We start from the raw sequence: 11,194 nt of genomic DNA on the forward strand, positions 1-11,194 counted from the left end.
TCAGAGCCTGTGAGGTTTTAGCCAGCTGCAGATCCACATCTTGCCCTCCAGTGACCTGGAGGGAGGCCCAGTGCAGGGTGTGTTTTTCATGAAGCATGTGCGTCCAGTGAGAGCACTCTTCATGGACATGGCACCTGGAGGAAGGTGGGAGCTGAGGAGTCCTCTCTGGGGAGGTGGGGCCTGGATTGCTTGATCTCCTGAGCACAGGGTTTCTATTGGAGGGGCCTGGCTCTGGGACAGTTCCCAGGGCAGCAGGCGGTGCTGGGAGATAAGGAGGAAATCCAGGCTTTGGAGGTCCTCGTCTACACTGCAGCTATTGGCTGTCTTATGTGGCCGCCCAGAAGAAGTGGCTTTTCTGGGACCCACTACACTTTTGTTCCCCAGGTTTGAGGAGGAGGATCTGCGGTTTGGGGGAGGATGGTTGGAGTGAATGTTCCCCAATGAAGAAGACCCGTGACAGCCTTGGAGGATAGCAGTGTCCTTTGAACCCAGCAACTCTGGCTCGATGGTCCTGCTCCTCTTCATGACCTGGGAAGCCACCTCTGTGGACCAGTCCTCCATGCTGGCCCCTTGATCAGTGTGATGTTTCCGCTTCTCTGCACCGTGTTTTGCAGCTGCCTCGGAAGTTCTTGTGTCCTGTTGGGACATATTATGACCTTGAGGCACCTGCAAAGGTGCTTCTTCACAAGCTGAAGGAGGATATGGGCACTGGCCAACTCTTCTTCATGCATGAAATGGGCCACAGGGATCAGGACAATCATATTTCAGTGGGAAGTGGATCTGTTACTCATCTTGGTCTCATAAAAACACACTGAGTGTCTGCTGGCCACACTCCTGGGCTTCCTTTCTGCTTGATATCCTGAACCCTTTCATGGCTCTCATGTCTCCTTCCTTTTTTTTCCCATCCTACATCCTGTATCCTGGAACAGACTCACTCAGGGAGCCATCACAGACAGGATAATGATAACATCCTGTGGGCCACATGAGTAAAGTCCTGTGCCTTCCTCATCTACCTGCTATCCCTTGCTCCCGTCTCCACCTTTGGTAACTCCCTTTCCTGTATACTTGTGTCCCTTTGTCTCCTAGTCTGCCATATATTGCTCTGTGCCTTGGTGTCTGTTCTGAAACCCTGGTAAACCTCGTGTCTCTATCTCCTTGTTCTACCTGGTGCCCTTTTCTTCTTGTCTACCTCTTGTTTCTTCCCAACCACTGTTATTCCTGGTGTCCCTGCACTTCTTTATCAGGTGTCCATGCCTCTCTTCTGTATCACCTACCCCTGGTCTACTGGGAGACCTTCCTTCTGCTTTCTACCTGGTCAGTAGTGAGTCCTTCCTGCTGCTCCAGTTCTTTTGTTAGGGCCAAGATATTTATATATGGTTTGGAGGAAAGCATTTCTTGCAGGAAGCGAGGATGAATTATATTCTCTGCCTGGGATGAGAAGGAAGAGAGTGTGAGTGACCTTGGGAGGAAATGGCCCCAAGTCAGGAGGACTTCTAGGAGAGAGAGGAAGCAATAATAATCCCATGCTCATTTGCACCATGGCGTTGTTATATCCCAAGTACCAGCTACACCCATGTATGAGTGCACACGTGTGCATGCACATTCTCTCTCTCTCTCTCTCTCTCTCTCTCTCTCTCTCTCCCTCTCTCTCTCTCTCTCTCTCTAACACACAGACACACGCACAAAATAAATCTGAGATTCTAAGCCAGGAAACTCAATTCCATGAGTGCCAAAACCTTGTATACACCAAGATTGTAAGCCCAGCTCACCTTGTTGACAAAGTTCTCATCAACATAGCTCATGAGACTTGGATCTGGGTATAAATCATCCTGTTGCTCTAGTCCTTCCTCTCCCAAGTTTGCCGCAAGCTCTTCTGTAGACAAGTAGGAGGGCTCCCACGTGGCAAAGTTCGTAGGCCCGAATAGCTCATCCATGATGTCCATGTACTCTTGGATGGCTTCAGGTGGGATCTCGTCGGGCGCCTTTTTCTCAGGCCCTTTGGTCTTGGCCACCTTGTTCTTGCGTGCCTTGGACTTGCATGCCTTTGTCTCAGGCACCTTGGTCTCTGGTGCCTTGGTTTTGGCCGCTAATGAGCGGGCAGACCATACCTTAGTGTTGGTCTTTCTGGAGGTGCACACTAGGACAGGGAGGACCAGAGTGGTGTGTGAATGAGGATTCCATGTTCATCCCAAACACTTGGTAGTAGGCAGGGTTCAGGGGTTCAGGGGACCTAACCTGGTATGCCATGCATGAGGACAACCTGACCCAGGAACCGAGGGATATAATTGTGCACCAGATGCAACATCTAGGAGAGTCAAGTGGGAGGAATTTGTAGTGACTGGTATTGCATGCAATCTACACTACCGGGACCCAAGTCCCAGGCAGATCTTGTGTTGTTTCTTTGGATAGACAAGGAGAGAAAGGAGATCTGTACTTGGCCCAGTCAATACACAGTTCATAGCTGGGTGGCAGGGACCTCAGGTGTTAGGGGCTTTTTTTCTCGTAAGAGTGAATCTCCAATACTGAAGGAAAAGTTCTTATTTGGGACAACAACTTGCCTTGGCCTTTTTCACTGTTTGGACACTATCATGGACTACTGTGTGAATGTGGGTACCCTACCTGGCTGTTGGACAGCCTCAGGGACTGGAGGTCTTCGGATTTCCAGCCTCGGAGTTGCAGGAGGAGGTCGGCACTGGAAGACCCCTGACAACTGCATCCTTGGATCCTCCATCTCCTCTGCAGCCTCAAACTCCATGAACCTTGATGGGATTTGGGTAAGGCAGGCACAGGCTGAGCTGAGAATCAGGTTAGCCATACCAGGCAGGTGCTGGTGTGGGATTCTAGGTGATGGAGTATTCTAAGCTACCAGTCAGGAGGTAGTTTCAGGAATGTGGAGTTGCGTCCTGGAGTAGGTCCGGCCAGTGACAGGAGGGAGCTGCTACAGAGGAAGAACTAGAGTTCTCGGGAAACACTACATCAACTAGCACCTTAAGGGAATCAGATCTGAGGGACCCAGGCAGGGCCCCTAGCTGATCCTTGTTCTGGCTCTCTCCTGTTTCTGCCAGGAGGAACCACATCATCAGTTTAGTTGTAGAAACTGGTCAGGGATGTGATTTATATTAGAGAACACCAGAGGTCCTGACCCAATTCAGGGGTACCGAGGCTGGGACCTTGGGCCCTGAAAGGATCACCTGGGAGACCAAATTACAGGCAGGGTCATGTGGAAGTGAAAGCTAAGCTGAGAACATTGGGTTTCTTCCAAGGAGGGTGGGTTCTTCCCTTCCCTTGTTAGAAAGGCTGGGATTACATAGAGCAAAGGCAGTAAGGACCAGAGACATGTCCTGGGGGCACCTGAGGTGGTGGCTGGCCCTGACAATGCACTCCCCACCACCACCCTCTTCTGGAACATCAGGTTGAAGTAGTGGCCACTTTGATGAGTTATAATGGACCTCACTCTAGAAAGAGGTACCAGTTCCCAGGCAGGTGGCCCGAGTGAATCTAGTGCAACTTTTCCCCTCTGCAGAGCCAGCAAAGCAGCAGCAGACCCTCTGGCTGGGCTGGTACCTCCTCCCCATCCTGACCCTGAACCTCAAGGCAGAGTTGGAATCAAGAGTATGGAGCCTGGAGTTTCTGGGATTGTTGCCGAGAGAATGCCCAGGCCTCAAGCTAGAAGGAGCCGCTATTTGGAGAGCTAGATGCCTCGGAGCCAAAACATAGGTAGGTGACAGTCTGTACCAGACCTTGCTGTGCAAACCATGATCCCCCATCAGTAGGCTCTGGGCCTTGAAAACTGGCTCACTTTTCTGCAGTCTCATAGAAGACCATCCGATCAAAGTTGCTGGTGCGCTGCCATTCCTGCAAACCCTTCCTCAGGCCCTCTTCCATGGTCATGGTGGGCTCTCGTCGGGACAGAGACCGAAGCACTGGGCTGGAATTCATCAGGATCAGTGTCCACAAGGTCACCCTCCTTTATCAGTAGACCAACAGCATAATTTCCTACCTTTGTTTTATTTGCCCCATGATGTTCAACTCAAAGTATTGACATTGGGACTCCAGGAGACTTATACAAATCTTGAACACCAAGGGCTGCATTGACCAGCATGATTGTGATTGGATTCCTCAAATATCATTGAGGTGTACTATGTGATGAATGTTTTTATCCCCCAACATTCACCTGTTGAAGCCCTAACCCCCAATGGAATGGTATCTGGACACTGCATTTAGTGCTTAGAAGGTTAGATGAGATCCTGAGGGTGGCGCCTCATGAGGGCATTAGTGTTCTTCTGGGAGAAGGAGGAGACACTGTGAGGACACAGGTGAGCCAGCTGTCTTTTCAAGCAAGGAGAAGAGAGAGCAATCATGGGATTTTAGGTCAGTTACCCTTTACCTGGGAATCCTGACTAAAGAACTGTGAGAAAGGAATGCCTTTTTGTTTTTTCACAAATTTTCCATAGCATCATGGTGGCCCAGGCTGACTGAAGACAGGGCACAGAATGGCCTGGGAGCAGTTACAAACTGGGGCAAAGTTGAACATGCCCATGCAGTATCCAAAGACAGCTTCCCCTCGATTGTGACATCACCAGAGGGTCCTGATCAGGAGTTCATGACAATGTGTATGGGTAGCCATAGATTTCTGTGTTGGAGCCAGCACCACTAAACCCACTTGTGGTTGGGATGTCCCTGGTGCAGAGAACAATCAGGTATATGGTGGAAAGTGAAATGACTGGGGGAGGCATGGAGTCAGACAGCCAACTTCGATTCCTGGCCCACATTACCCCCAGGAACCTCCTCTGACCTTGATTTTTCCATGTGATGGTGATGATCATTGGAGACAAAGATTGCCTGCACTCACAGGGCTGTGATACTCACCGGACATAAGGCATATTTCATTCCCTGGTCTCACCTTACCCCTCACCCTCAGGACCTTTCGTCCAGTTCTCCTATATCCCAGCCTCCTCTTTCCAACCCATGCTTTTCCTCCTGACAGAACTCAAGGGGGAGCCTGAGGAGAACACTCACATGAGGAAGCAGGAAAGTGCTTCCACATCAGGAGTCTGAGGAAGGTGCCTGCGGACCAGGGTCTTGAAGCGCTGCCAGCGCCGGAAGTTCTCATACACGCTGGGAGGTCTCCTGGAGTCATCTAGTGGCACTGCAGCTGGGAAGGTGGGTAGTGTTCCCTCCCCGTACACTGTACCTGGCCATTGGCGTGCATTCATTGGGAACATGATGGGGGCCATCTGGGCAAATGGTCGTGGTGCTGGAGGGCGAAGGCCCAGGTGCCAGTGGATCCCATATTTCTGAAGCCCTCCACTGTCTGAGGCAGGTACAGTGGTCCTCAGGGCAGAAGGTGCTGTGAGGAATGGAGCAGGATGCTCCACACCCCTACAGAAGGCCCCTGTGGCCCTCCAGTTGAGGGGTGTCTGAGTGTGGATAATGTTGTGAATATGAGGAGGCCCCACTGGCCTCAGTTGTGGCCCATGTTTTCCAGAGGTGGACAGCCCTGGCACATATGACTGTCCAGGGTAAGTGGACAGCACTAGAGGGTTACCCTGGGAGATAGGTGCAGTCACCCTTGGTGCCAGGGGCAACTCCCAGAATGGCTGGTGTGTTGGCACAGGGGCAGCTGGAAGAAAGGGTAGGCCCCTGAATGCAGACATGTGGGCACCAGGATTGAAGTTCATGCCTGGTCTCCGCGATGCAGATGCTGTGGAGGCAAAGCAAAGCGGAGAATGGGGGAGGAAAAATGACAGCAGGATTGAGGACCCCCAGTTTCTTACTCAGTGGAAATCTGCGAACAAATGCTCACAGCTCAGGGCCCTTGGGCAGGGAAATTGTGCAGTTTGCAAATGTCCCTGAGTGAATTTCTTGCTCCGTTCCTTTAGTCATAGTTCTACCCAGAGAAATCTCATTTTCAGTACACCAGGATTCCCAGTTGACTGTGACACCTCAGCTTTTTCTGATTCTGAGAGGCCCCTTGTGCATCCTTTGCAGACACTCCATTGGCCTCCTAGGTGACTCCCTAGAAATGGATCAGCTTGACTCTATTCAGTGGCACCATGCTCCTCCTCATTCTCACCAACAGGAAAGGGACCTTCTCCAGGGCAGATGCAGGGACTTTAGGGTCACTTGTGAAGGTGACAGGTTCTAAACCTATTCCCCCATCACCTCCTCAGCCTTCCTTTTGCTAATACTCCTTATATACCCCTCCACTTTATTCCTAGGCATCCACACACAAACAAGAAACACCTGATTGAGATCTCTGCCTAGCTAGAGGCTGAGGAATTCTGTAGTTCACCCAGGAGCACATCCTGCCCAGCATGTGGGTGCTTCTCCCAGCACTTCCCACACCAAACACGAATGGGGGACAGATCCTGGCCATCTGTGATCCTAGTGCTCACTGGTTGCTGCCATAATGCAGGGAGCTCCTTTCCCAGGGAAGAGGTCTATGTGATAGACACTGAGTCCCGGAGATCCTCTCCAGGGCTGACCAGCAAAGGTTACTGAGGTTTATGAAGTTGATGGGATGGTGAGGATTGGGGTTTTCCAGAGGTTTTCACAGACACTGGTCATTTTTTTATTGGGCCTGGGAATTAGAGCCATTCTGATGTCCTTTTCCTTTGCACTCCTAATAATGGGAAGGAAAGTGTCCCAGAGACTCAGGCCTGCAGCAGCTGCTACATGTAGCAAGGTTGTTGGGAGCACATTCCTGTTCACCAGGACATTATGCTGTGTGAGGTCAAAGAATGGGAGGTGTACCACACTTCAACACTTGCATGTATCCATCGGGACAGCTGCCTAAGTTCCAATGACAATATGAGTAGAGCCCCTTCCTAACTGTGTGCTATTCTCCTTCCTGTCTTCAAAAGAACCCAGTCATCTTCAAACGTGATCCTGGAAAATGAAGAACACCCCACATGTGCTCCCTTATCATGGAGTACCAACCAAACCATGAAGATAAGCAAAAGTCTTCTGTGTTGTCTTGAAAACAATGAGCTGAGGCTACACACACAGAGCGTGAAAGTAATAACGATTCAGAAGATCCCCCAGAGGCCCAAATCTATGTTGCCTAAGGTTTCCTGGGTTCCCTGCCCTTCTGGAATCAATGACACCTGCTGTCTGAATGGAAGGAGAAGTTTTCCTGGGCAGGAAGTCTGTGAGGGACCCTGGGCTATGGCAGTTGGAGTGCCCTGCAGCCTCACCCACAGAGACTATATCGCACTGCATCTGTGGTCATTGAGATCCCCATTGGGCAGTTTTCTAGCTAAGAACACTTCTTTCCCCTGCCCACTTATGATCTGAGACTCCCAGTCAGTCCCCTCAGAATGATATCCCAGGCAGCTTCCATGTGTCTGAAGAATGGACACAGGACTCAGCATCTTGACTCCAGGAAGGCCTCACTGGGACCCCATCTGTGACTGCCTAAAAAACCATGCAGTGACCTGTGTCCATTCTACAAGGAATCAATCCCGTGGCCTCTCTCCTTTCTGCTGACCCAGTGTACTTCCCCGGATTAGTCTGGACCTGGGTCTTAGGAGCCCTCCTCCCCATGAGCAGTATCAGTCTTCCCAGGGCTTCCTGGGCCATTTCAAGTGTATTGTCTAAGGCTCTTTCCTTCCCTTACTTCTGTTCAATCAGTTGACCACAGGGTAAGTGCTCCATTCTTACTCCCAAGGGTTTTTGGGGTGACTGCCCTCAGATAACAGACCCCTGACTGTCCAAGCTCACCTCCTTCTGAAGGCCAGGGAGGACACCTGACACAGTGTCTCACAATCTCCACAGTGGGAAACGTCAGTACAGGACCCAGAGAGTGACCTGTCTGTAATAGATGCTCATGGTCCAACTGAGCCAAGCTGGCCAAAGGTTAAATGTAAACCACAGTGGAATGTTGGATCCAGACATTCTGTAGGGGGGAGGGGCCAAGGACAGCTGGCCTGGGTGGGGGGGCGCTGGGCAGACATTCCAGGAAGAGCTCTAATAGGTATAGAAGAACTTTGAGTTCCCTTCAGGCAATTCAGGGGTGACACAAGTGGTGTGTGCCTCCGGGTCATTTTGAAGTAGTTTCTAAAATCCACAGGAGAGGGGTGTGACAGGTGACCCTCTCTTTCAACAACCAAATTGTCTTTGTTTCCAATGATGGGCAGGACCAGTGAACCATGGCTCTCATGAGCCACAAAATCACTGGTATACACAGTCAATACTCTAAAAAACTGTGGGGTATGGATTGTGTTTTATGTATAAAGTGTTTTTTTCTTGTTGTTTTTGTTGGTGATGATTTTTTTTTCTCCCATCCCTGGCTTGCAAAACACACAGTTCGGTGTTCATGAAATATTAACACCTTATTATAAGTCTTTTCAATAAATGACAGGAGCAGGGCAAACCATGATATTCAGGCACTAAAAAGAAGCTTCTTCCATTCTTTCTTCCCTTGTTATTTCTTTTGAAGCGGTGATATAAAATATGCAGTGCAGAAAAACTCTGTTCTCATTCCACAGGTATTTTAAATTTTTTAAAAAATAATCATACACTGTAATGAATGCTGGAGACCAGATTTTTCAAAGCAAATTTTATTTGCTAAACCAAGGTCGAATTCAGGGCCTTGTATACTCTCGGTCAGTGCTTTGCCACTGAGCTTCAGCCCTTACCCATGCAATCAGTTTGCACTGCTTCAAACTGCTATACCACAGGTGCTCATATGATAACACTAGTCAAATTCAATTAGTGCAAACTGGCCATGGGAAGGAGCACAGGGTAGAGAGCTTCCTTAGCTTCCAAGGACTGCAGCAGGGTGGTCTCTACTGTAGGCATGAGCAGTTTGTAACTGCGAAGATCACTTTGTCATTTCAGGTGCTCCCACTGAAAGAAGGACCAGCCCAGACGCTCTTTATGGGGAGCCTTCTTTCCGGAGACACCTTGCAGGCTTCCCTGTCCATTTCTTCCTCCTGCAGGGCCACGGGTGTCCTTCCTGCATCCCTCGCGCCTGAGCACATGCTTGGATGGAAGGGCACGCGCACAGGCTGCCATGCAAAGGCTCCAATGTCCATTGGGTCTCCTGCTGGGAAAGGCACAGGCGCGAGCACAGACAGCGGGTTCCCAACGGCCAGCTGGGCTCCCATGGCGCCGTCCAGACTCAGTCCCATAAGCCTCTAGGTACTGGACCCGCGAAACTCTTCCGTTCCCACTGTGTCCCTGCCCGTTCATCTGGCCCCTGCGCCTTGCCAGGCAGCCCAGGCCCGGCCTTGCCTCCCCAGGGATGCAGGCCGCTTGCAGCAGGCCTGGCAGTGAGGGGTGAGATGGCCAGTGTGGCACCCACGTCGAAGCATCCTCCATCCATGTCCCTTGCAGCCTGTGCGAAACCAGGCTCCAGGGCACCTGTTGGGTGCCTGAGATGCGCGGTCCTGTTCAGCAGGTCTGAGGCTCCTGTAGGTGTCTGACAAAGTGGTGACTGTCATCTTCTTGTTCCGCCTGAAACCTGTGAATGTTGAGGACACTGTCACCTGGCATCCGGGTTGTTAGCTGAAGGACGCTCATTTCCCTGTCCTTAGCAACTTTGCAGAAGTGAACACACTGAGCCAAGTGTGTTGAGTCTGCTGTAGTCACCCCGTGATTGACAGGCCATCGTAGGTGGGCTGTTGTGGAGCTCGTCTAGACAGAGCACCTAAATGATGATGGGAAAACCGGGTGACCACAAGTCCTGTGCAATAAAGAGAGTCATGTTGTCTTATTAATTTGTGGTGCTTGTGTATGGCGGCAGTGAAGTTGATGATATGGTCTCACATATGCGTTGCTGGGCTGTGGGGTCCCCTGTGAATATTTCTGGGTGCCAGGAAGTTTTTCTTCCATTTTGATGGGCATGAGATCACGGGGTGGTTATTTGGGTGAGAACATGAGACGCTGCGCTGGTCCTGGAGGGTTAGTAGGAGTTCAGAGGGCTCTGGTTGTTTTCACTGTTCCTTTGATGGGGTGGTGGGGTCCCTAATGTGTTGATGTGCATTCATAATTTGGATCTTGCTCTGTTTCGACTGCCTGATGAGAATGTGGTATGTTTTCAGAAGTGTGGGTCAGATGAAGTGGTGATGGTCATCTTCTTGTTCTGTGTGGATATCAGAGATCAAGGGAAAGTCAGCTCTGGTTTTTGTAATATTTTACTTGTGGTGGTCTTGTATTTATATAGTTTTCCAATGAACACACCCTGGGGAGTTTTGATACACATGTGTTTGCATATGGGCTATGTTAAGGAAGGCATTTGGGTAGTTTTCTCTGCACTTGCAATGTGATTATTATAGTTGGGAAATGGAGGAGGGATATTTGTACATTCTGGACATCATGTTTTGGTACAAGGGATTTTGAATAAATTTTATTTTCATTACCCATACATATGTACTTGAGTGTGTGAAGGCTGTTCATTTACTAGTTTTGTGGAACAGTAGGATGAATATATTCATTGTGTGGTATGAAGATGGCAGGCTTCTGCATTTTGGAAGACAGGGAGTTATTTCTTCATATTTGGGAGTGTGTGAGCTTGTATTTGAAGATGAGATACCTATGAAGAGTTACTTGTATATTGAGTTTGTATTAACTACCCCACCTCAGGTGTGTGTGTGTGTGTGTTTGTCTTGCAGTAGTAAACAGTTATTTAAAAACAAAACAAAAGAACACAACAACAACAACAAAAAAAAACTGTGAAATGAGGACTAGATAGTTTTTTTATACTGCATGTTTTATATCACTGGTTTAAAAAAGCTTCACCAGCTATATCAACGATTACATCAACGTGAAAAATAATAAATAACAAATGAAGGAAGAATGAAAGAAGCTTCTTTTTCATGCCTGATTATCATCGTTTGTCCCCCTCCTGCCATTTGTTGAAAAGACTTATAATAAGGTGTTAATATTCCATGAACACCAAACTGTGTGTTTTGCAAGCCAGGGATGGGATAAAAAAATCATCACCAACAAAAACAACAAGAAAAAAACACTTTATACATACAACACAATCCATACCCCACAGTTTTTTAGAGTATTGACTGTGTATAGTGGTCATTTGGTGGCTCATGACAGCCATGGTTCACTGGTCTTGCCCATCATTGGAAGCAAAGACAATTTGGTTGTTGAAAGAGAGGGTCACCTGTCACACCCCTCTCCTGTGGATTTTAGAAACTACTTCAAAATGACCCGGAGGCACACACCACTTGTG

At 49.3% G+C, this 11,194-nt stretch overlaps 1 protein-coding gene across 1 annotated transcript; it reads right to left on the reverse strand.

The window, feature by feature from the left end:
• Window positions 1-9,113, reverse strand: LOC143638110 (NUT family member 2F-like). Its single transcript, XM_077105624.1, has 7 exons — window positions 8,867-9,113; window positions 5,020-5,704; window positions 3,800-3,928; window positions 2,620-2,759; window positions 1,770-2,137; window positions 1,312-1,428; window positions 1-636 (listed from the first exon to the last, which is right to left on the reverse strand). Exons 1-7 carry the CDS (start codon window positions 9,111-9,113, stop codon window positions 1-3), a joined length of 2,322 nt encoding a protein of 773 aa, XP_076961739.1.
• Between the last annotated feature and the right edge of the window lie 2,081 nt (window positions 9,114-11,194).

This window comes from Callospermophilus lateralis, chromosome 17 (assembly GCF_048772815.1).
Source record: "Callospermophilus lateralis isolate mCalLat2 chromosome 17, mCalLat2.hap1, whole genome shotgun sequence".
Lineage (NCBI taxonomy): Eukaryota > Metazoa > Chordata > Mammalia > Rodentia > Sciuridae > Callospermophilus > Callospermophilus lateralis.

Excerpts from the sequence above, each read along its gene's own strand:
- LOC143638110 (XM_077105624.1), bottom strand. The coding sequence starts at position 9,113 with ATGGGAGCCCAGCTGGCCGTTGGGAACCCGCTGTCTGTGCTCGCGCCT. Across the intron at positions 3,929-5,019 it reads GCACTTTCCTGCTTCCTCAT|CCCAGTGCTTCGGTCTCTGT; the intron begins GTGAGTGTTCTC and ends GATGAATTCCAG. Across the intron at positions 1,429-1,769 it reads ATGAGAACTTTGTCAACAAG|GCAGAGAATATAATTCATCC; the intron begins GTGAGCTGGGCT and ends TTCTCATCCCAG.